This window comes from Epinephelus lanceolatus, chromosome 5, assembly GCF_041903045.1.
Source record: "Epinephelus lanceolatus isolate andai-2023 chromosome 5, ASM4190304v1, whole genome shotgun sequence".
NCBI classification, from domain to species: Eukaryota; Metazoa; Chordata; class Actinopteri; order Perciformes; family Serranidae; genus Epinephelus; species Epinephelus lanceolatus.
In genome coordinates, this window is record NC_135738.1 from 42,840,505 (window position 1) to 42,866,603 (window position 26,099).

At 41.2% G+C, this 26,099-nt stretch overlaps 1 protein-coding gene across 2 annotated transcripts in view; it reads left to right on the plus strand.

Annotated features, from left to right (window-relative positions):
* Window positions 1-18,791, plus strand: part of far1 (fatty acyl CoA reductase 1) — a 46,363-nt gene extending 27,572 nt beyond the window's left edge. The window contains exons 7-13 of one of the 2 annotated variants that reach the window (XM_033635865.2): window positions 1,102-1,146; window positions 4,862-4,989; window positions 5,115-5,182; window positions 7,228-7,399; window positions 13,865-13,994; window positions 15,499-15,626; window positions 17,318-18,791. In XM_033635865.2, coding sequence (XP_033491756.1) covers window positions 1,102-1,146; window positions 4,862-4,989; window positions 5,115-5,182; window positions 7,228-7,399; window positions 13,865-13,994; window positions 15,499-15,626; window positions 17,318-17,477 — 831 coding nt within the window. In that variant the 3' untranslated portion in view covers window positions 17,478-18,791. Of the gene's footprint in view, window positions 1-1,101; window positions 1,147-4,861; window positions 4,990-5,114; window positions 5,183-7,227; window positions 7,400-10,067; window positions 10,240-13,864; window positions 13,995-15,498; window positions 15,627-17,317 lie in introns of both variants that reach the window. The other variant, XM_033635866.2, reaches the window with a different exon arrangement.
* The last annotated feature ends 7,308 nt before the right edge of the window (window positions 18,792-26,099 follow it).

Sequence of the window (26,099 nt, forward strand, 5' to 3'; positions counted from 1 at the left end):
CTCCAGATTTATTTTGGATGCGGTTGAAATGGTACCAGAAAGAGCAAAGTACAGCACAAATCATGGCGCTTTCTAGGTTAGTACTGTTTTTAAAATATGGGGCAGGCTGCTGAATCATACCGTAGGATTTTTTTTTTTTTTTTTTGTTAAAAAGTGTTGAAGGCAGAAATATACTTTCTTAGAACAAGTTCATGTGGAAAAAGTCAAACTGCACATACATGTTGGAGCTGCTGCCTTTTGATCATAGGGTAAGAAGCTGGTTGTCATGGTGAACAAGGAGATAATTTATTGATTTCTTAAAACAATGATTTCCTCCACTTTACAGAAAATAAAATGTTGCTTTAATAGGTAGCATTAAAGCAACCTCAAAACTCTGAAGAAAGTCCATCGATCGCCACAGATCTGTTACGGCTGTTCCACCCAGATATCTGTCAAACTCCCTCTGTTTCTTAGAGCAAACAACGACAAATTACCGAGTGCTCACAGGTGAGAGGTAGTGGACTCCAGATGAGTGCCAGGTGCTCTTGAAGTCTGTTTCTTCTCTGAAAGCCCTCAGCCCCTCTCTGCTGCCAACACAGAGGCGTTCAGAGCAGTTCAGCAGTGAACATGTTAGGAATGTGAGGAATGTGGAGTAAAAGAAGTTTCTGCACACCTTTGCTCCCAGCCAATCACTGTGGAAAGCAGAGGAACTGTTGCATTTCTGGTTTAAGAAAATTTGAGAACTTGACAAAGACAGCTCCTGTCTGAATGTCTGAAAGAGACTTCAGTTTTCAGACAGAATCACTCACATGAAAGTGTGTCTATGTTTATAAGCATTTGGGGTTGCATCTATCTATATGATCCCTTGTACTGATAGTAACTAAAGCGTATTGAAATTGAGTATTTTTTCATTAAAAAAAAACAATATATTAAATCTATTACTATATGAAGTGAAGAGAAGTAAGCGGCTTCTAGCATTTAAGTGAATATAACCAGCAAAGCTACTAGTCAGTTATCAAAAAGTCAGATGTTTATCAAGAAAAAAAAATAACTGTTATCTGTCAATTAATCACCTTGGTTCAGTACTAATTTTATTCTTCTTTCCTCTGACTGCTCTTCCAGGGTTGGATTGATAACTTCAACGGGCCGAGTGGAATATTCATTGCAGTAAGTACTGAAAAAAAAAAGTAGTGTGTCGGTCTGTATACAGACCGACACACACATGTATTCTAAAATGGACAGTTCCAGTCCTTGATCATGATTAGCTGAGCTGCATTGAAAGTAGTGCTGCACGATTAATCTAATCACAATCGCGATGTCAGGCTTTGTGATTACATAACCACATAAAAGGCTGTGATTTGCGATTTAATGTAAGTAAATGTTAACGTGTGTGCCTGTGAACAAGACTGCCTCTCCTAGAGTGTGTGGAGTTTGTTGACATCACGCCCACAAGCTATCCTGGTGTGTGCAGCACGTATGATCAGGTGACCACCCGGTGTGCAGCAGTGACCAACATATACGCTGAAGAAGAGCATGAGCACGACCATGAACAGGCTGAGTTGGCGGCAAAAAAAAAAAAGCAATGTCTATTATATGGCGATACTTTGGATTGTGGCCAGAGAGTCTCATGATTTCGGGTTGTCCGTTCATACGCATCTCAAGAACACCTTAAGAGAACTTCTTCAGATTTGGCACAAAAGTAAACTTGGACTTAACAACGAACTGATTAGACTTTGATGGTCAAAGGTCAAGGTCCCATTGACCTTGTGTCTGTCTCAATCTCATGAATGCAATCTCTCAAGAAGGCCTCAGGGGAGTTTCCACAAACTTGGCGAAAGGTCCACTTGGGCTCAAGAATGATCTGATAAAAATTTGGTGATTGGGGTCTCCTGAAGCAGCAGACAGGTACCGGTTGGCCAGAAGGGCTGAAGCAAAAACCCGGATGTGGGAGGGGTTCGGGGAGGCTATGGAGAAGGACTTTCGGTTGGCCTCAAGGAAGTTCTGGCAGACCATTAGAAGCCTATGGGAGGGTAAAGCGGGGCTTGTGTCAGGCTGTGCTCAGCAGAGAAGGAGAACTGTTGACCCGAACTGGGGACATTGTTGGGCGGTGGAAGGAGCACATTGAGGACCTCCTGAACCCCAGCCATCACGTCCACCGGGGAGGGGGCAGAGTCTGAAGACTTGCCCATATCTCTGGCAGAGGTTGCTGAGGTAGTTAAAAGGCACCCCAGCGACAAGGTGCCAGGTGTGGATGAGATTCGCCCTGAGATGCTGAAGGCTCTAGACACTGTTGGGCTGTCTTGGCTGACGTGCCTCTTCAGTCATGGGAGGTCGGGTACGGTGCCGGCAGAGTGGCAAACCAGGGTGGTGGTTCCCATTTTCAAAAAAGGGGACCGGAGGGTGTGCTCCAGCTATCGGGGTATTACACTGCTCAGCCTCCCGAGTAAAGTTTACTCCAGGGTGCTGGATGGGAGGCTCCGACCGATTGTTGAACCTTGGATTCAGGAGGAGCAATGCGGATTTCTGCTCTGGCCGTGGAACAGTAGACCAGCTCTTTACCCTTGCGAGGTTGCTGGAGGGGTCGTGGGAGTTTGCCGATCCAGTCTACATGTGCTTTGTGGACTTGGAGAAGGCTTACGACCGTGTCCCTCAGGGGTTCTTATGGGGAATACTGCGGGAGTACAGGGTATGGGGCTCACTGCTATGAGCCATCCGTTCCCTGTATTACCAAAGTGAGAGCTGTCTCTACATACTTGGTGTAAATTCAAACACGTTCTCGGTGGGTGTTGGCCTCCACCAGGGTTGTCCCTTGTTACTGATGCTGTTTGTGATTTTCATGAACAGGATCTCGAAGGGAGGCTGGGGAGAGTAAGGGGTCAGGTTTGGGAACATTAGAATTGCATCTCTGCTTTTGCAGATGATGTGGCTCTGTTGGCTTCATCACACCGTGACCTCCAGCATGCACTGGGGTTGTTTGCAGCCGAGTGTGAAGCAGTCGGAATGAGTATCAGTACCTTCAAATCTGAGGCCATGGTTCTCTGCCAGAAACAGGTGGATTGCCTTCTCTGGGCTGGGGGAGAGTTACTTCCTCAAGCAAGGGAGTTCAAATATCTCAGGGTCTTGTTCACAAGTTAGGGTAGAATGGAGCATGAGATGGATCGGCAGCTTTTGCAGTGATGCAGGCACTGCGCCGGTCCGTAGTGGTAAAGAGGGAGCTAAGCCGGAAGGCAAAGCTTTCGATTTAGTGGTCCATCTACATCCCAACAGTCGCATGTGGTCACGAGCTCTGGGTAGTGACCAAAAGAATGATACAAGCAGCCGAAATGAGTTTCCTTCATGGGGTGTCTGGGCTCAGCCTTAGAGATAGGGTGAGGAGCTCGGACATCCGGAGGGAGCTCAGAGCAGAGCCGCTGCTCCTTCGCATTGAAAGGGGTCAATTGAGGTGTTTCAGGCATCATATCAGGATGCGTACTGGGCGCCTCCTGCTGGAGGTGTACCAGGCACGTCCCACTGGTAGGAGACCCTGGACAGATCTAGAACATGCTGGAGGGATTACATATCTCATCTGGCCCGGGAATACCCTGGGGTCCCCCAGGAGGAGCTGGAAAGTGTTGCTAGGGAGAAGGATGTCTGGGGTACTTTACTCAGCCTGCTGCCCCCACGACCCGGTCTTGGATAAGTGGATGAAAATGGATGGATGGATGGATGGATGGATGGATGGATGATTTAATGTTCTGCAACAGTACTTTTCTGGCCGTTACTCTACACCATAACTCAGGAACAGAAGGGGAGACATTTGGTCACATACTTAATTAGTGGCGCTAATCTTGAAACTGTGCTCATTATATAGATATTCTGTGCTCTGTGTGTGTGTGTGTGTGTGTGTGTGTGTGTGTGTGTGTGTGTGTGTGTGTGCGCGCGCTCATGCGTGCGTGTGGCATCTATTCTTTTTTTTACAGACATGGGTGTAAACTGTAGCCGCAACAAATGCAGCTGCCGCCAAAATCCTGAAGAGGCTTCCCTACTGCATCTTGAAAGTCTTTAGAATGACAAATTGAAGACAAGAGCTATATTCTGCTATATGCTATATTCACATAATCACCATTTAAAGTCTCTAATTAACAGGTCTAACAGATTAAACAAACCTGTTTTTTTTTTTTTCTTAATGAAAAATAATCCCTTTCTGTATGGGAAACTTTTTTGTTTGTCTATTTTACATTTCCATGAAGCATTATAAAGTGCTGCCTCATATAATTTAACTTATACCCTGACCCTCTGACCAATATGCAGTGATAAATGTACTTGTGGTGTGACTATAAAAACAGGAGGGACAGGAAATGGTGTGGGTATGGTTGTAAACATAAACACTGGAGCTAGCAAACTAACAATGGCAGTCCACAAAGATTATCCAGCTTTTTGTCAAACATTTTCACTGTCATTAACCTCTGTCACTGTTGTTACACTCACTGCAGCCAAACAGCTTTTATTTTTTTATATTTAATCTGCTTCTCACATTATGCCACAGTGCAGTTATAAAACCAGAATAAAAACAAACAGTATTTCCTGAGTGAGAGATCAATCCTCCCTCCTCCTTCAAAGTGGCTGGGCATTGGAGAGCTCCGGGATTTCACATGTCAAATTTTAATCAGATTGAAGTATGTGCAAAGTGAAAGCGGTGGGTCAATTTATGATCAGAAGGCAATGTGTTTTGTACGTAGAAATAAATGGGAAGTGAATTGTTGTTGAACTGTGCCATTATTTTAGCACTTGAAGTTCACTGACTACAATGTATAGGTACTTGTAATCTTGACATGTTATAGTTTAGTCTTAATCTGAAGGCTCTGAAACATTCTTTTAACATTCTGTCTTTCACCTCCTGCAGGCTGGTAAGGGGATTCTGCGCACAATGAGAGCATCTAATGATGCTGTGGCTGACCTGGTGCCTGTGGACGTGGTCATCAACGCCACACTGGCTGCAGCTTGGTACACTGGATCACAGACACACAACAGGTTTGAGAGTCACAAGCACTTGATCATTTCTTCTCACAGAAATCGTCTGGTCAAGTTATATTAAATTTTGATGCTACTTTTGAAAGTAACATTCAGTGGATTTACTATTCTCTCTTTTATTACAGGTCTAAAAACATCCTGGTTTACAACTGTACGACTGGTGGGATCAACCCGTTTCATTGGGGGGAAGTTGGTATGATGCCTCTTTTATCTTGCCTAAGCACAGCCTCTGTAAAGGCCCCTGACAATGGATGCTTCAGCTTGTATGTTTTAACATGGCATCTAATGACATACTCTGACTGTAATCTGATCCACTGCCTGCCACACCCAAACTAGATGTCCTAAAGGATCCTGGTTTGTAGTTGGAGCATTGTTTTTTTCTGAGAATGAACCCCACCCTTAAACAGAAGGTACACATTGGTGCACATATTGAAGGTGGTTATTGACATTTCCTATAGGCATAGAACCAATCACATTTCTTGTCCTTTAGTAATATTACGTATGATTGATATTCAGTCCTTGACCCTAAGAATAGTAATATAGACCCACCGGTTTGTTTAAAAACTGTAGTGCTGTCATAAATTGTTTTGTACAACTTATACACCATGAAAGTCAGGTACCCTTTACATCATTTATTGGAATCAGTCATGGTTTGCATCCTTTGAAATGATTGCAGGAAGAATGAACTTTGGAGATGTCATACTGGATTTAGGATAAAAACACATTTTGTTTAGGCGGGACTGATTAATTTTTCGAACACTTACTACATCAGTTGAAAGTTGTACTCTGCTGTGCAGTCCTGTTTTATTAAACATTGTTACATTGAGGGGTTGGAAAGGATAACAAGAATACCTTGCTATCCAATACAGTAAATCTCAAATGGCATTTATTAAAAGGCTCAAGTTCGTTCATGACCTTGAAAACTGTAGTTAGCATAACAGTCTCACCAGGTTCATTTTAGTAGCTGTTCTGGAGACTCTGTTCTACAGAGGCTCTGTCTTAACACACAATTTTCTACAGCAGATGGAGTTTGCCCAGTACATGTTCAAAGACAATTCTTTAAGCAGTAATTATTATAATAATTATAATTCTTGAGCAGTGGTTGTTTACTAAAAAGTTCGTGGTTTTTGGGGAGGGGGGTGAAAAGAGTAGACGTGTTAGTCTCTCAAGAAAACTAAAAGTGCGTCAATATGGCAACATTTTAGATTTGATTTATCTGTACAAGTTATCTATACAATACCTCCTTATTTTGCACAAATACCTTAATTAGGTGGCAGCTGGCTGGAGGAGGATCTGAAGCTATAAGTTTCTGGTAAATGACCATCGCTACTAACAACCTTCTTTGCCAGAGATACTTTAGGAAATATCACAACACTAAAAAAGGTTTCCTCCTTAAAAAGTACAAATGTTAAAAAAGATAACTAGTAGGCTACCCAACCATCTTTTAGGTGGTTATGTCTCCAGTCTGATCTAAAGCACACAGCTGACCACTAGCTGGTTTGTTTACGTGACATAACAGAAGTACATATTTAACGGATTCAGTATCAACAGGGAGCTCTGATGTTATGTGATGCAAGGCGATAGCCGGACACTCGCTTGCTTTTTGGACAGTGTGTCATGTTCCATCCAGGAGCGGCTGCTGAGTCAAGTTCGACACCAGGTAAAATTAGGTATACCTGTCCAGTCCATTGTTGGACTTAATATTTAACCAGTTTGAAAATGTTTGTACAGGCCCAGCCCTAACTTGAACTTATACAGTTTCATGATAACTGGGCTCCATCTGCTGAGGAAAATCATGTTACATGATAAAAATTTCTTCAACAGCATTGGTGAAATTGTTTTGCCAAATAACAAATGCCTTTGTGAAGCTCAAGTATTTTTTGAAAACATCATAGCAGTATTGATATATTTAAGCTGCATTTCCGTGGTAGTTCCGTATTGGATTTATTTTGTATCTTAGTGGAAGTATTGCATCCTCTTGTGAGGTACATCATGTGATGGTGTTGTCTTCTGATACAATTAAACGTTCACTCACACACAGGGAATCATACTATCATTTGGGTTATCTGTAATAAATCAAGGTAAAATACATCAGCTATCAGATGAGGTGATTTCATTATTTTTTGAAAAGGTTTGACAAGTTTGAAAGGTTTATTTACCAAAGCTTTCAGTTAGACTTAAAAAAATGTATTGAACTGCTGATTGATGACTTGTGTTGAACAACCTTCTGTTTCTTAGAGTACCATGTAATATCCACATTCAAGAGGAACCCCCTTGAGCAGGCCTTCCGTCGGCCCAATGTTAATCTCACAACCAATCACCTAATCAATCAGTACTGGATCGCCGTGAGCCACAAGGCTCCGGCCTTCCTCTATGATCTGTACCTCAGGCTGATTGGACGAGAGCCCAGGTAACCTTGTTATCGCCGACTCGGACGTGCCACACCTCTGCTGTTTTAACGCCAACACCCCCCTCTCACACACGTGCACACACACACCTCTGCTGCTTTAGTCCTGTCACTTTTCTTTTAGTGTAGTAGCCTAACGTCGTAGCTGCAGTGCTAATGTGTTACATAATGCTTGTGCGCAGTTTTGTTGGGAGTTAAAGAATGTATAACCCAGCTGATCTCCTGCTGATAGAGAGGATTACTGATGGGTTCTGCACTCTTTACATCTTGCTTCTTGCAATGTTCATATTCTCAGTTGGGTTCCCAAAATGTCAGCACTAAGGTCATCTCAGTCAGGCTAATGAATGGACTAAGGTGGACCTCAGTCTGAAGATGGTTTGGGAACCCAACCCAGGTGTTGGCCCATTGAAAAACCTCTGCTAGCCGCTGAATTGTATGTAAAGTAAACTGGATCAGTTGCCCTTTAAATCGAGATACTTAATAGAGAACACCACCTAAATGCAGAATTCCAATATGTTATTTCTATGGCCTAATAAAGTTTAATCAATATTTGTTAACATCAGGTACTTTCTCTCAAAGTCACAAACCAGAGAAGTAAGTCTCAAACTTTCGATATCATCAAGTAAAAAGTCTTAAGCTGTTCTGCAGGCAGTAAATGGGAGCCTGAAATATGTGGACCCACATTTTGCTGCTCTTCGGTTAACCACACTGTGCACCACTCGGGTCTGTTGGGAGTTAGCAAAGTTGCCCCAGTTAGTAAGCTCTCCATTTAGAGTTGAAAACCCCCTTTAACTTTGTTGTTACCATTGTTAACTACTGTAAGTTGTCTTTGCACCATGTAAGTAGGTGTGTTTTTTAAGTTTTGTGGGCACTACATACTGCATTGTGTCTGTGTGTGTTTGCTAGCTGCCAGGTTTCTCACCTGGCACCTGCAACTCCACCACTATTTCCTTCCACATTTCGTCCTTCTTTACGCTATCATGGGAAGAGCTGGAGGACACATTATACAGGCAAGGCTTCTGCTGCCACAATTCGACAAGGTTTTCCTCTTTGCTGGAATCCCACACATTTCTTTTGGCATGTTTTGCCACCATGGCAAGCTGCTATCCGTCTGTTTGTTTGGGTTTTGTGCCAGTGCGTCATTTCATGCTACATTTCTATTAGTTGGTTAGTAGATGTAGTTCATAACAGCAAACACACTGTGAGATGCTCATTCCAAATTTCTAACCCCATCAGAATTTTATCCCAGGCTGTCTCTGACTGCAAGACTGTGACAACAGCCAGCCTTGAGCCTCTGAGCGACGTAGGACAACCGTTGTAGAGCCACGACCAAAGATATCACTATGTTTCACGTTGATCATCTTTTGTCTGCGATGGCCCAAAAATGCACAGTGTTTTTTAACAGTCAATCTTGTGGTTAGATGTTGCAAGGAGTGCAGCAGTCTCCATTGTTCATCACGACATGCTGTTATCTGCTTCTGCCTATGTACCTGCTGCACAAACCAACGTTTGCCATGAGAAATGGTCCAACCACATCGGTGTCGTACATCTTCATGATGTCCTATCTCCCAGTGGCAGATAATGATGCCAGTATGGCTGGTTTGGTTATAGAAGAATTGTTGATAAGAAGGTTCAAGCCATCAGCCCCAATCTGCTTTCTCACAGCCTGGACAGCAGCTGAGATACTGTCCTCATGTGATATGTCTGTAGATAGACATACACATACTCAAGTGTACATGTACACATTACTCAACCACATGGAGAGGTAGAGGTAGATCTACATATCAACGGTATCAAAGTCTAGGGAGCTAATAGGCTAGGACTGTGTTCTTGGACCTGTGTGTTTGTCATATATATGAACATGAAAATTTTATCTTGGTTTGATTTATTAAAAAAAAACAGATTTAATCAGTCAGATGAGCATAACTGACATCAGTTTATAGGAACAGTGTGTAGGATTTAGTGGCATGTAGCAGTGGAGATTGCAGACTGCACCCAGTTGAAACTTCTCCCATGTGCCAAGCACAAAATCCTCGTTAGAATTCCTTCAGTGTTCATTATTGTGGGGGTTTGGATGTACATTGCAAGTTAGTATGTGTGTCAACTTGACTGGTTTGCAGAGGCGTACAACTGTGAGGCGCAATTCAAGTTTTTTTTTCTGAAAAATTAACTGATTAGTTACTGGGTGGGTTTTGGGCTACTGAAAGCAAAATTAACCAAAAGTGACATCCCTAATTGTAGTGTTAGCAGTTCTGTGACAGAAAATATACCCATATTTTACATACATTCCCCTGGGTGCTCTCAGTGTCATCTATAGCATCTTTCCAGTTCATTGTCTGTGGAGCAGCTCCACACTTTATACTTGATGGCATCATAAGTTTGAGTCATAGCACTCTGGCTTTTGTTGGGAGAGAGTTGGTCATGTTAACTAATATTTATTGACTTTCTTAGACCATAGGAATAACATGTATGAATTTTTAAAGTAGCTGTATTTCCTCTTTAAAGATCTTCAGCACCTCAGACATCATACTGTGATAAAGACTAGCAGTGGTCAAGCTATTCCTCAGGGCCTGCATCTTGCCTAGTATCAACAGGAGGAGGAAACACGTTCTTCTTCATCTCGTCCTCTCTGTGTCCTCCTTGTCCTGTCATTTGTATCTTTTTCCTACAGAGTACTGTATAAACATGACCTTCAAGACCAATCCCTTAGAGCAGGCCTTCAGAAGGCCCAATGTCAATCTGCGCTCCAACCCCTTTACTAATCAGTACTGGACCACTGTCAGCCACACGCTGCCAGCCCTGCTCTATGACGGTTATCTCAGGCTGACAGGCCGCAAGCCCCGGTAAGGTTGCAACTGCCCCCATGCACTTTCCCCTCTGCCAGTCAGCCCCCATCTTTCCCACAAACCCACCCTCCCCTACTGTGTGGTTTTGTTGTTTTTTACTGACTGGTTCTGTGGGATGGTGGGAACAGGGAGGGAAGAAACAAAACGTTTGCCGTGTCTTTAGTTGACCTCATGGCATCAGCTGGACTGAGTGTCATCTGACTTCTATCAGAGCATGTTTTCAGCTTTGCTCTGCTTGTAGGGATTTTTTAAAACAACTCTTTTATTCAAAGAAGACTTTTTGTGAACAAGCCATGCTGTGAACATGACATCCATTTTTGCCATCCCCCACTTCTCACCCAATCATGGAAAATGCAGAGACACCATGGGAATTCCTGGTCATTTAAAAAAGTTGTGTCCAGTCGGAGTCAGAGCATGTACTGCTGAATACAACCCCTATGCATGCTACTTGATTAATATCCAGGTTAATGTTTTCTCTCTTTAGTACAAGCCAGAGGTATTTCAGACATTACATGTGAAGCAATGCCAAGCATTCTTCCACAATCCAACCTCTTTATATGCTGAATTTCACTTGATGTATGGCTGTCTGAAATTAATTTGGCTTGTAAGCTAAGTCACATTCTGCGGGTGTTATATGATTTGACTGGGTGTGTCATCAGCTGTAATGTAAGTAATGATTATATCTGCCTCTATTTGCCGATCAACCATGCATGTCTTTCACATCCTTTGAATCATTCACACAGGAGGAGTACGAGTCATCTCAAACTGCCTTGATGAGTGTAAATGTTTAAAGTGACAGCATGTTACCCAAATCAAACAGGCCTATCATTGCATTGGGGCTTTTTATTCAGAACAAATTGAAATGGTTGCAACCATGCATGTCAAATACTGTCAATTTTTTACTTAAGAGCTTAAAATTTATTGAATAAGAAAAAAATGTGCAGTTTGAAGATTCGGAGACCCTCCTATGATTCTCACAGTAATTTTTTCACATTCTCACCCTAATTACCACAACACTGGTTACTAGTTTTAAATAAGTATCACCTAAATTATAATCCCCTAAATCTGAACTAACACAAAAATCAAGTATTCTAACTGGAGTCCCTCGTGTGAACAGGAGGGCAATGTTGTATACTGCTTTGGCAGTAAATGGATTTTATTCATATTGTATTGCGTTTAAATTATTTTTGGTAAGATATTGACCTAAATATCGACATATACCCTAAATTTGGTTCATGGGTCCATTTACAGTGTATTGTCTGTCCTCCTGGTCTGCACACAGGACAAATCCAGTTAGTCCTGATTTGTAGCAGTCACTGTCTTCAGGGCAGGAATCACAGACCTGACAAGTTGCAGTGCTATGACAATGTTTGGACAACCCTCTTGGCTATTTGGAAATTTTGAAGTGATTTCTATATTTTTAAAAAATATCTTTAACAAATCGGTGGAGCATTCTTTGTATACACTACAGTTCATTTTTATGATGTCAATAAAATCCATAAATTCATAAAATTAAAGTATGGACACCCCTAATTGTAAAGGGAGACAATATTTCAATCTGGACCCTATTTTCCCATGTTTTTAAGTGACTAATGGGAACAACAATTTCTGAAATTGGTCGAAAATATACCGTGAGACCACTTGAGTTGGCAGCGGTGAAGCAGGCTGCAGTGTTATCTCTGCAGGCAATTAAGGACCGTCAATGTATGTCCACTAAAAGTGTTTGTTTTTGCCACTGACAGCTCAGATTGCAGTCATGAGTGTCAACACTATGGAAAGGACTCCTACAGCAATAGACCTTTTTGTTTAAGACTGCGAACCAGTGGCATAAGTTAGTCATAATGGGCCCTAGTGCACGCTATGGTGCACATATAGTCACCTGATCAGAGACTTGACATTAGATAACTTTCACATAAATATTACTCAGCAATCATAACTGCATATTTATGTAACAACAAATACCAAAGAAATTAAGAAATTGGTAACTTAACAATTCCAATAGGTGATTTTATTAATGTTATAGAACAGTTGATTTATAGTTGTGGAATTTTGTTTATAGGTGCTATGATTATTTTACAAAAAAGAATTAAAAATAAACATTACGGAGATTGGTTCATCTTGTTCAGGGGCATATATAGCAAATTGGCACTGTATTTAATTTAGTGAGAGTTCTTCTTTGCACACAGGCATATTTTCAAGGTGGCAATCACTCAAGCGGGCCCATTCTCCACCCAACACATGGTTGGAGAGATAACTCTCTCTATGGGCCCCCCAGCTCATGGGCCCCAGTGCAACCGCACTGCCTGCACTGTCGTAGTTGTAGTTATGCCCCTGCTAGGGTCCTTTTTGAAAAATGAAAATTACCATTGCCAAACCCACCAGTCTCCATTGAAATAAACATTATTTTTATCATGGTAAAACATACTTCATTCAAAGCTGACAGAAACAAAATATAACTTAGAAAAGGTGTCTTGTTGCATCTCTCCACTGTTAAAATAATCACCAACTCTAGTTTGGTTTTAATGAACCCTTTATTCACCCAGTTACATGTGAAAATATGCTAGCTCTATACACAATAAAATGACTGCCTATTTGAATGGAGTCTGGTGGGTTTGGCAGTGGTGATTTCGGGACCATTTTTGATTCAACAAAAAGGATTTTACTTTTCAACAAAAAGGTCTGTCTCTGTAGAGATCCTTTCCGTAATGTTGTCAGACACTTAGAATTACAATCTGAGCCTGTCAGCGACAAAAACAAGCACTTTTAGTGGACGTACATTGACAGTGCTAAATTGCAGCTGGTTTAATTGCTGCTGGCTTAACTGCTGCTGGCTGCAATGTTCTCTCTTGAGTACTGGACTAATTGTTGTTTCAATTCTTCACTTAGACACAAAAGCGAGGGTAGTAGGGTCCAGTTTGGAAAGTAATGTTACCTTTAAAAGCTGCTTCTAAATCTGATGCCACTGAAATTTCATGTTGCTGCTGTCTTGTGAAAAACATGTATTTCCAGTTTTAATCAAAGGCTTAATAGAATTGGCACTGGATAGTTGGGATAGTAACTAACAAAATGGAAAAACAAAAAGGACAGTGATTGAAGTTAAAGTCACCAGCTTAGATCATTCAGCGTCAAGAAGTGTACAAGCACATAGCACCATAGCACTTAAATTATCACCTGCTTATATTACAATTATTAGATTTGAAATCTGCTTAATCAGATGTTTGTAATTCAGAAAAGTCATGCCCATAGCATATAATGTGTATCATGTAGTGAATATTTTTGAACCAGTGAAATACAAGATTCATGCACATATCCTACAGTGTTAAATGACTGAAATAGACAGTAAAGAACTCACATTGTATAAAACCTTTGCTACAAAGGTATTTTAGTGTTACTGTAACTGGTGTTTATCTTTGCACTTCTTTAACTTCTGCCTCTGCTCTCCCCTCCTCCAACACCATGACCCTTGTCCTGCTCTTCATTCATTATTCCTCCTCGCTTTCATCATCCATGACACTTTTCCACACTCAATTCCTCCCGTATCCCCTGCACACACCTCCCTCTGTGTCTCTTATTGCTTCTCTCCTTCCTTTTCCATCTTACCATCACCGCTTATTCATCACAGGATGATGAAGACAATCACACGCCTCCACAAAGCCATGATGGTCCTAGAGTATTTCACCAGTCACTCCTGGGTGTGGAACAACGACAACGTAGCCATGCTGATGGCCCAGATGAGCCCAGATGATAAGAAGGTAGGGAGGAGACAGATGACGGTGATGTTTTTATATGGAAAACATCGGTCTCCCTCACTTCATTAACACTTTGTCCCTCTGTTGCCCACATACGCACCACCACACAACACAGACCTGTACACACTGAGTAGATGGCAGACAGATGAACCACTCAGTGCCTTTAATGTCTGATAGTAGGCTGGCTACAGTACAGCGAGTTATTCATTCAGTGGTGACGTCAATTTGGAGTGAACAGAGATGTTTTTCAAGATAACTGTCTGGAAAAATCTGCATTTCTTTATGTACTCTTCACACATTAGAGCTATTGTTCCCACACCATGGGACACTGACATTTGTTCTCTTGATGGAAGCAAATCTGACTAACTGACTAACTGTATTATTAGTTGGAATAGTGATTAAAGTGTCTTTCTTAATAGTGTCTTTCTTCCACCAAAACAAGCTACAGGCTGCTTGGGGACTCGAAACCTTTAATTCCCTGAGTGCTGACTGAAAGGCAGTCACTGCCTCCAAGGCTGCCAGCATTAACTCCATCTCACTGTTCACTGATCCTACCACAAGCCATGAGCCACTGTACCTTTCTCATCTCTCAGCCAATGACCAGGTCTCATTCTCCCCTCATGGTGCAGGACACCACTGGGGGTTAGATTAGGCAGAAGCCAGCTAGAGCTCAGTGCTGTCTCCTCGCTGTGATTACTTACTGTATTCTCACTTATTCTTTCTTATTAGATGCATACAAGCAATTCAGTTTAATTCTTTAATTTTTATTACTTAAATTGCCCATTTGCTCCCCCATATTCTATCACAAAAAATGACTTTTAAGATGTCACAGTTGAAAAAGCACCAGTGTACATTATAAAATCACCAATGACTGAATTCTATTTTGCTGCTGACACATTTTTGATGTTATTAATGATTGTGCTTGTCCTACTATGACAAGTTAAAATGTTTACATTGAAAAATGTCTGTGTTTCTCTGGTGTTTAACAAGTGCAGAGTTACAATCTCACAGTTTTTTGTTTTGTTTTCTTTCTGAATAATTGCTTTGAAAAATGTCAGTTTGTTCATGGTGTGGCAGACTTATTGGTTTGGCCATATACAGTTGACCTGAGTTTTCTTATTTCAAGTTTAACTAATTTTTTATATTTTAAAATTAAGTTTGATATCTAGTGAGGTGAGATTTTCTTCTGTTTTCTGTGAATTTCATCTTTGATAATAAAGATTTTTTTGCTCAACTAAAATCGATACTGAAATATTTTTGCATCGTCCCTCGGTGCGTGTCACGTTGGCTGATACAAATTTCTAACTTGTTCTTCTTTTTTACCATTTCAAACATCTGTTGGTGGCAGTCAAAAATAAAAAATCACCCAGCCACCAAATCAAAATCAAGAAACTTGTGATAATGACTTCCATCCCAGATAATAAATGAGATTGTTGAAGACTGTACTTATCAGTCACTGAAAAGCTGGCATTTCACTGAGACTGTTTATTTGTTTTTATTTCTGTAGGTGTTCAATTTTGATGTCCGTCAGTTACACTGGGCGGAGTACATGGAAAGTTACTGTATGGGCACCAAAAAATATGTCCTCAATGAAGAGCTGTCAGGCCTGCCTGCTGCACGCAAACATCTCAACAAGTAAGCGTGGAATCCAATCTGCAAATCTGCCAACACATATAGACACAGACTTGCAGAGAGTAGTCATCTAGGTCACCATACTGTAGATAAATCTCTACTGTACTTAAATATCCTTTAGGGTTTCAAGTACCTCAGTTCATCCTTCCATTAACCACTGATGTCTTTTACATTTGTCAGGAATATGAGGGTTTTTTTTTTAGCTAAATTGTTCTTTAGATTATCATCATGCAGTCAGAGTGGTGGTAATCCTCTCAGCTTTCACAAAGCTCATGTAAATGATTCAGCATGCAGAAACTTTCAACGAATTAAAAGGACGGGGCATGAATTAAAAATGGCACATCCAACATCTGTGTAAACTTGACTTGGGATGTGATTTGTGTTGTTCGGAGTAGGGACATCAATTCTGGTTCATTTTGCTTTCCCCAACACCTAATAACTGGTAACTGACTGCTTAACCTAAAAACAAACCCAAAAAAAGTAAAATGACTTTAAATAAAAGAGGCTTTTTCTTTTCTTTTAGTGACATTAGCCCAATTCCAAAGCCCTATCCATTTAGAGATGGTGATATTTTAGTTTTTTATGATGTGAATATCTTGCCTTTTATTTTGTTTGCTGTTGGCTTTGCTGACAGACAGCTGGCCATCTGTGTTAACATAGTATCCACTGCCCTCCCTCCAGTCTCCACTGGTTATCTAACGTTAGCCTTGGCCGTCCTGCACTAACCAACAGCGCTGCTCATTCATGATAACTGCTGATAACATTGTTTCAGTGATGGGATAGCGTTGCTGCAGAAACATGGTGGCAACCCTCTGGTTCCCCCCAGGTTGCCTCAGCAAGTAAGCAGCTTCATTTTGAGCAGCAGAACTCCTTACGCACTGAATATGTTAGCACTACTCACTGTGCTGACATAGGTAACAATGTTACCGTGTTTAGAGTGTTAACTTAGTTAACAACGCTAAAGAAGGGGTTGCAGCTCAAAATTAAGCCAATTATTCACTCAGGCAACCTTGGAGGAGACCAGAGGGTGGGCACAATGTTTTCAATATAACACTGTTGGGTTGGGAAGGTATGAATAGCAGTAATCACCAAATGACCAAATCACCACTAGCTAGCTCCCTCCACACCTGGACCGATCAGCCAAAACATTAAAACCACTGATGGGTCAAGTGAATAACATTGATCATCTCATCACAATGCAGTGCCTTGGGTCCTGGCATTCATGTGGATGCCACTTGACATGTTCCATCCACCCTTACACCATTTCAGACCAAGTATCCCCCAATGCAACGACACTCCCCGATGGCAGTGGCCTTCCCAGCAGAACAGTGCACCATGCTACACTGAGGCACAGGACAGAGAGCTCAAGGCCACAAAATTCCCCAGATCCCAATCTGATAAAGCATTTGTAGATGTACCTCTGATCCACTGTGGGACCTCCTTGGATTGGACTTGGCTCTCACCCATCAAGGGATCTGGGGCATTTGGAGGTTTTAATATTTGGCTGGTCAGTGTAGACTGACATGCATAACTAGTCAAAAACAATCTCAGCGTTAACCGCTTAACAGTTAATAGATGACATACCTAGTTCAGAATAAACTGTCTCATATTTATGTCTTCCCCCTAGCAAACATAAAATTGGAATCCTTTGTTTGAAGCTCATGATTTTTTTCAATTGTGTGTCTGTTTCCAAGGCTGAGAAACATCCGCTATACCTTCAACACCATTCTGGTGGTGCTCATCTGGCGCGTCTTCATCGCCCGATCCCAGATGGCCCGAAACATCTGGTACTTTGTGGTGAGCCTCTGCTACAAATTCCTCTCCTACTTCAGAGCTTCCTCCACCATGAGATAATGAGCTGGGGCCAGAGTGGCGGGCGGCAAGGCTAAGGGGGCGAAGAAATGAAGAAACACTGGCTGTGGATGATGAGAGGCTCCTGAGCTTACTGTCTCTGGCCCCGTGTTCGCCCTGACACTCCAGGATTAAATGGAATCATTAAACCCACAAACAAAGACAAAGCTATTGGACAAGCCTGGAGTCCACAGCAGTCTAAATGTTGCATATCTCGGATTCATCTAACCTGATCTCTAGCATTTCATAAAACACTGAGAGCATGGATTTATCTCACAATGTACAATGCTCAGACTAACAGCACTTGGAGTAGTTAAAGAAGGAGGACCCCACACCCTTATTCTTTTCATTTCCAGTCAGTTTGGCCCCCCTTTGGCAACAGCTTTACTCCTGCAGTTTTTAAGCTCTGGAGCACCCAAACCTGCTCCTCCTCTTCTGTCTGTTCGCCTGGCTGCCTGCAAAATAAAGCTATGCATTGGATGATGCTCCGCTGCAAAAATCCTCAGCTGATTTTGAGTCAGTCCAGGCTTCCTCTTCTGTACATGTAATCTCTCATTGAAGGAGAACCACTCCAACTGCTGCATAAGTTGTATTTCTCTGCTGTCACCTGAAAACGTAACTCCAATTTTTTATTTTCCTTTTTTTTCTTCTCTCTTGGCGTTTGTGTGCCGTTCTTGTCAATTTTCTGCTAGAAAGGCCTATTGAAAGGTTTTAAAAAATAGTTACAGAAATGTATTATAAGCAGGGTTTTCATCTGACAGCAGCTTTAGCTAGGCAAAGCACTCTCAGCTTCTGGGGCATTGGAGCCGGTTTTGCACATTTGGATGAAGGATGATTCTGTACTGACTCAGTGAAGGCTCGTTCAGGGACAGGCAAACCTAGGAATCATTGTTAAACTCTTTCTTGCCCTCCATACCCTAAGACCAAAGCCATTTTAACCAATGTTTGACAGTTGCACTGACAGCTTGGTTTGAAAAGAAAGTTGACATTGCAGGTGCTTATGGGGGCTTGCTTATGCTGACCCACCCCCCACCAAGAGTTGTCATTGGCTGTCTTTTACTCTTCTGCTTGGCAAAGAGTAGCTCAACAACATTGCACTCCCATTTGTCCCCAGTGAACTGCAGTGGCTAGTTCCCTAATTACAACCAAGCACAATGTAGATTGTAATACAATGGCTTTATCCAGTGCCTACAAACTGATTGTTCTTGCATCAGCAAATCTTGCAAATCGAGCTTCTTCTTCTACAGGTTCCTTGTTTGTCGTGTCTGAAAGTCATTCGTGACAGTCTTAAAGCTATTTTTGCCAAAAAAAAAAAAACCTCTCAGCTAACAGACACGTAGCTCAGTAGAGGATGGAACAGATGGAGTTGAGATGAGAAATATTGTCACTTTTGGCTTCTTTTTCTGCATTATGCTTGAGATTTCCAACTATTTCAGTCCCGGTTGACATATTGAGTCATCGATGTACACTGTCAGCGATAACTCATAATTATTCGTCTTTGTTAGCACACTGCTTTTCAGGTAGCTCCAACTGTAGCTCATCATCTTTGTAAAAAAATATATATACCATATTTTCCCAGGTTTTTGTGTTGTGTTCAAGTGACTAATGGAGCAAAGAATTTTTGAAATTGGTCCAGTAATGAGAGAGACTGCTGCAGCCACAGTGGCAAAACAGGCTGCAATGTAATCCTGCAGGTACTTGAGCACTGTCAGTTTATGTCCGTTTGAATTGGTTGGGGTTTTTTTTCACTGACAGGTTCAGATTGTTATTGTCTGACAGCATTATGGAAAGGATCCATACAGAGAAATTAAATAATGTTTTTCACCTTTCGCTGATTAAGTCTGTTTAATAGTGTACAACCAAGTCTATCTCAAGCATGAGTAGCAAAGGAGGAGCTCAGGTCTCGTTCTGAAATCTCAAGGACTTTGACAGGTTATCGAAATCAGCTAAATATTCAGCCACAACACAACCTGAATTGCCCAACACAGCATACTCTCCCAGGCACTCCTTTCTCCAACCTTCACTAACATTTCTACCATTGTTTTCCTGCAATAAGTCACCTCTTGCGAGAGTTCAGAATGAGTCTTCTGCTTGATCAGGACTTCACGGGTCACAATAACAAACAGACCAGCGAAATGTAAGAGAAAACATTTAATTTCTCTGTAGAGTCTGTTCCATAATGTCAGACACTTCTAAGAACAATCTGAGCCTGTCAGTGGCAAGAACAAGCACTGTTGGTGAATGTATAATAACAGTGCACAATTGTCCACAGGGAGTACATTGCTGCCTGTTTTGCCACTGTGGCTGCAGCAGTCTCTCTCAATACTGGACCAGTTTCCGAAATTGTTGTCTCCATAATTGTGTCAGACACAAACGTGGGAAAATGGGGTCCAGGTGAATACAAACCTAAGTTTCCCTTTATGTCATTTTTATGGTTCAGTCTGTTAGTTACTTGTTCATTTACTATCTTAGTTGCTTTTGTTTATAACCTGCTGTTAAACCGTTCTGTTGCCTTGATCATTCTGTCTGGTTACATAGAAATGTATGTTTTCAGGCAAGAAATGTTGGCTTGTTACAGAGTTGGTAACATGAGCTGAGGCAGCATTTTGTTGCATCAAATTTCTCTGGGTTTTTATAGGAATTAACCCTCATTGCCATATTAAGTCTTCTATCAATATACCTGAGGTTTACCTGTGCATATTTGTCTTGTCTGTTACGTATTTCTCAAGCACACTACAATGTTCCAAACAGCAGGGTGTGACCGTGTGCTCATCTTTGGTTGTGCTTGCATGTGTCTTCTCAAAGTGTCTTAGGCCATAGCAGCTTCAAACACCTCCATGTACATCCTGTGAATGTCCCAGATTCATTAAGGAATGTGACTTTGGTCTTTTTCACTCTCGCAGCATGAGCCGTTTTACAAAGGATCATGTGACTCGGTGGAAAGATGCACCCTTTTGGAAAGACGTGTGAATCGTGCCTGAACTTTTTTCAATATTCTAACAATGTGAAAAGAGAGCAATCAGATCTATGTTTTCTAATTATTTTGTGTACAGCTCTATTTAGGTAGACTTGAAAATACAGATGTATTTTTATGCTAATGACATTGCGTGGCTATTTTACTGACAAGAAGCTTACTGAACCAACTTCAGCTGCTGTAAATAATACTTTAAAAAACTAAATATGTAAACAGAAGTGCAGTATGTCCACAGCTCAATTTAAATGTTGTAAGTTGCTTGTGACTTAACTGTATATGTACATGTTCTTTTCTCTCTTTGAATGTAATAGAATAACACAGCCTGACTTGTTTGCACAGCCAGAATCTTCCTCTGACTCCTGAAACAAGAAATTAACAATACTGTAACTGGCTGTAATTTTAATATTAAGCAAGTGTTTGTTCATTGCAGTGCCGTGCGAGCCATTTTTGCTGTTGTTATCCCCATTTCCTTGTGACAGTGTGAGTGAGTTGGTCAGTTTTGTCATGGTGAATGGATGTCATGCTCTTTTTTAGTGTTGTGTGAGAAAAAAAATGGCATGTCTAATTCAGGGTTTTCTTTAATTTGTTCTATTGGTTTGAGAAGTGAGAGCAGTGGACGGGTCCTTTTCATGTTCTCACTTTCGATATCGAGAACTACTGAATCATACCAACTACTGTTCATCAAACAGGGCATTGTACACAAGTTACATCAGCATCCGCTCCACTTGGAACAAATCCTAAATGGAGTCAAATTAATCCAGTATAGTCACAGAAGCCACTGAAAACATGGTGTCAGATACTTCTATACAACATGAAACATTCATAACTGCACAATAACCAAAGGAATAGTTTGACATTTTGGAAAAAAATGTAGTTGCTTTCTTGCTGAGAGTTAGATGAGAAAGATTAATACCACTCTCATATCAGCAGCTAGTTAGCATAGCTTAGCATTAAGACCGGAAACAGGATGAAACCACTAGCCTGGCTCTGTCTAAAGGTAACAAAACCAGTAACAAAGAACTGGATACAGCGTCAAAGGCGGGACCCCATCCATTCCTATGAACATTGCCCAGTTGTGCATGGAGCTAAAACATGTTCAACTGCGATAGATAAAATTACCCAGATCTGCACTGCTTCCACAGTTTAGTGCTCCACTAACTTAAATGGGAATGAAATGATTTTATCATGCAGCTTCTAGACTTTCCAAATGTTTTCTGACCAAATAGATCAAATTCTTATAGTGAAACATGTCATTTCAGGGGGCTGGGATGCTCAAAAAATTCATCCACTGTTTGACAGATGTATTTTCTGCTAATTAAGTCTTTGGAGAAAAGTCTTTATGGGCCATATGGCAGCAAGAGATAAACTAATTCCACTGTTTGGTCACTTCAGAAAATTTCTTTAAAGCATGACACACTTCCTGAGGGCCTGACCAGCACCCCTGGACTTCCTCGAGTCTCTGCTGGTCTCCCAGCAACCTCACTGTGATGAGAAAACTCTAGACTAACGTGAAGTCTTCACTTAGATATTTGTACAGATTAAACAATGAGATACAATATATTAATAAGTGAGCTGATATGTAGATTTTATCATCTTTGGACAGAGCCAGGCCAGCAGAGTTTACCTCTTTCTAGCTAACAGCCACATATTGATCGACAGAAATGATTGGCAACAATCTTCTCATTCAATTTTTAGCAAGAAAGAGGGTTGGCATATTTCTGAAAATGTCAAACTATTCCTTTTACTTTAGGAAAAAGACATAGGATTAATTTCAGGATCAGGACTGTGGCTGTGGTTGGATTAGATTTGAATGAGACTGGAGTGACCTCAGATTTTGATTCAGATGTTGCTATATCACCCTTCTCTAACTTACTCTGGCCCACCTCAAATCAGTGAGAACACCAACGAAAAAATAAATGCAAAAATCTCGTGAAATAACTGACCTGGCATCATATAGGACCTTATGTCTCTTATTTAAAAAAGCTGTCATTCTGAACGACGGATCACAGCTTATTGAACTCGCATTTGGATTTGGCGCTTAAACTGATTAATAGATTAAATGATTCTTTAGTTTTCCCATCAAGCTTTTGTAGGGCTGATTCTCATTCTTTATGGATATTTAAAAACCATTTCCTCCTAAAACTTCTGTTGATACACTGTTGTATTTATGTGAAATGTTACCAGTCTGGTTTTTCTTGCTTCTTGTTATCATGCTCAAAGATTGTTTGCTCCATTTTTAGATGGCCAACACAACATAGGTCCATATGCTTTAGCTGTACTGGAGTGCTAATAAGCTTTTCTTAGAGGTTGTGATCGCACTTAGACTGGTTAGTGTCATTGTTCATTTTTGAATGTGTTCATGTGGCTCTAGAGGTGACTTGTTTCATCGCTCCTTTCTTGAGCAGCGTGGTGAGCACAGATCACTGTGTTCACTCTCTGAAAGAGGGAAAGTAGTTCTTGCCACAGTCACTGTCAATGTGAAACTCCAAAAACAATAAATCAATGGGTGCCTTTTTGTTTGTAAACCAAAAAGAAGGAATAAACTGTGTTTAATCCTCTTCCTGATTAAGATGTTTTATTTCTCATGACTCTGGTTTGAGTAGAAAAGTCGTCGCTATCCGAGGCTCAACCGGGGAATAACAGCATGATTGACAGTGAAACAAATAATCCATCAGTTTCAATCTGTCCAGCTGACCTGATTCCTGTGGTGTGTAACAGATATGTCCTCCACTTCACACACTGTATCAGGAAGCGGGACTAAAGTGAAAGCTATTGAACAGCTCCATTAAGATTTAATGCTGCCATTCAGGATTATACTCGACTCCATGAATGAAAGGATTGGCCCGTCCTTGTTTCAGAGGGCTCAATTTTCATTTCTAGAAACACATGAGGGGGCTGGGGACATCAGTGCCGTGCCATGGTGACCTTTGACCTCTGCACGTCATACTGATGTTAAGTTTAAAACTTGTATTTGTGAGTGGGGTTGGGTGAAGTTTGTTAAAAAAGATTATTACATGTAACACAATTGCTGTGAAAGATCAGTTGATGTGTGACTGTGTATGCCCAGACAGGGGCAGGTAATATGATTACTGGCTCACATAAATGCTGTTGTGTCTGATCTGTTGCCCTCACTTGACTCCGGTTGCTAAGCGATCTGACGCTGGAAAGTGTGTCTGGATATTGTTTCGCAGTGGAGAGGTTTCTCACTGTAAGTGAAGACTTTGAGGGCGACTGCCATCAAATCTCATTTTAGAGAACATGAGTTTCCTACTTTGTCACCATCCATCACTTGATTTGTTTTGTACAAACAAATACAACCTCAGCTCAATTAGAACATATGATGTATAAAAAAGTGAAATATAAAATAACTTCAGAAGTAAAAAAGTAAAGGAAAGAAAAAGATGAATGCAGTATATGCACAATGTGAAAAATATATAATATCACATAAATGCGAAGGTGATGGAATCAAAGAGTACCAACATTGATAGGAAAGGATAGGTGAGTATGGAAATGGCACAACAAATATACCGTACAAGTAGAAAGATGCATCACACTCATTGAAGACCATTGTGTCAGGAGGGGAAAAAGTATAGTTATATGAGTCGTTAAATATGCATCATAAATCAAAGTAATTATATATTAAATAAAGATCCTCTTTAGACATGTTTTGGGATGTGTGTGTACATGTGTCATGAGGGCAAAACATGTTCCTGTAACACCTATTGTAGCGGGAACTACCACAGTGTTTTGGCTATTTATAGTATACACATACTATATTTGAGATCAAAATGGAGGCAGAGTTCTAAAATGGGTACAGTTTGGACAAGGGGTGGGGGGTGGGGGGGGGGGCGGGGGGGTGTAGAGGGCAAGGAAGTAGGAGAGTTGGAAATTGGATGTGGTATGTGCAGGGGAGGCAGAAGTAGAGGGGTTGGAAATAGGGAAGGGGCCTTAGGTCCCCACTGCCTGACATTTTTTTTTTTACATCGTGAATTACTCTGTTGTGGCTGGAGTGATCTTATCGCAAAATGGTCTCTAGTATGTATCTTATATGGTTTTTCCTCAAAACAGTTTGATTACCAGCGGCAGTACAGTGGTGCAGTGGTTAGCACCGTCGTGTCACAGCAAGAGGGTTCGGGAATCCACCAGCTGGCTGGGGCCCTTCTGTATGGAATTTACATGTTCTCCATGTGTCAGCGTGAGTTTCCTCCAGGTAATCCGGCTTCCTCCCACAATCCAAAGACATGCAGGTTAGGTTAACTGGTTACTCTAAATTGCCCATAGGTGTGAATGGCTGTCTGTCTCTGTGTGCCAGCCCTGTAATATTCTGGTGACCTGTCGGGGTGTACCCTGCCTCTTGCCCAATAACAGTGGGGATAGGCACCAGCACACCCACAGTCCTGCACTATTATTAGTGGTTACAAAAAAACAAATAAATGAATTTGATTACTCAGATAAAACTAAAAGAGGTTTATACATTTTTTTTTACCAGGTTTCTACTAGAACATGTTTTCAAGCTTTAATAGTCAAAAAACATTTTAATGTCCTCATACTGTCTGTGCTGGAGCACCTGTATTAACCCTGTCTTAGACACTTTGTCTTAGCACCAGTCTCTTTAAGCCCCCCTCATAAAAAAGCCCAGTCTGCTCTAATTGGCATTTCTGGGTCTTCCATATTTCCACATCTCTGCACCTTCATTGCAGAATAGCTGCACTTTCTACCAGGAAGAATTACCAATCAAAGCTTCTAAACAAAACGGGACATGTTCCAGCAGGAATATGATCCTAAATCAGGGCAAAATTTACAGTATCAGCTATCAGGTTTCCATGTTTCCCTGACGTTAGCATGTAGTTACATGTAGCAGTGTAGGCTACGCATTATATACAGCAGTGTGCTTGGAGTAAATGACCATGGAAAGAAATCCAGTACACAATGATGTCATACTGTAGCCAGAGCAGAAAAGAAATCTTGGAAACAGTGTTCAGAACAGTGAGAAAACCTGAGGTTCTAGCTCAAGTCAAGTCAAGTCAAGTCAAGTCAAACTTTATTTATAAAGCACATTTAAAAACAACCTCAGTTGACCAAAGTGCTGTACAGTTATTGAAATATAAAATAATCTTACACAAATATCATAATAAATAAAACAAAGGAAATAGTAAGAGCTCAATTTAAAAAACTAAAATTAGAATTAAAAAGGAAATAAAAGAGTAAAAAGAGTAAAAGCCAGGGATTCTCGCCTAGTTGGGACTGAATGCCAAGGAGAAAAGATGGGTTTTCAGTAATGTTTTAAAGTGCTCAACAGACTGTGCAGCTCTAACCTGGAAAGGTAGGCTGTTCCACAGCTTTGGGGCTGCCACTGAGAAGGCTCTGTTCCCACGAGTAGAGAGTCTGAACCGAGGTACTGCCAGGAGCAGCTGGTTTGAAGACCTAAGTGCTCTAGAAATACTGTGAGGCTGTACAAGCTCTGATAAATAAGACGGTGCCAGACCATTTAAACACTTAAAAACAATTAATGAAACCTTGAACTGGATCCTAAAATGAACAGACAGCCAGTGCAAAGATGCAAGGACAGGACTAATGTGATCACGCCGTTTCTTTCCAGTCAGCAGGCGGGCGGCTGCATTTTGGACTACCTGTAAACGGCGCAGTGCTGA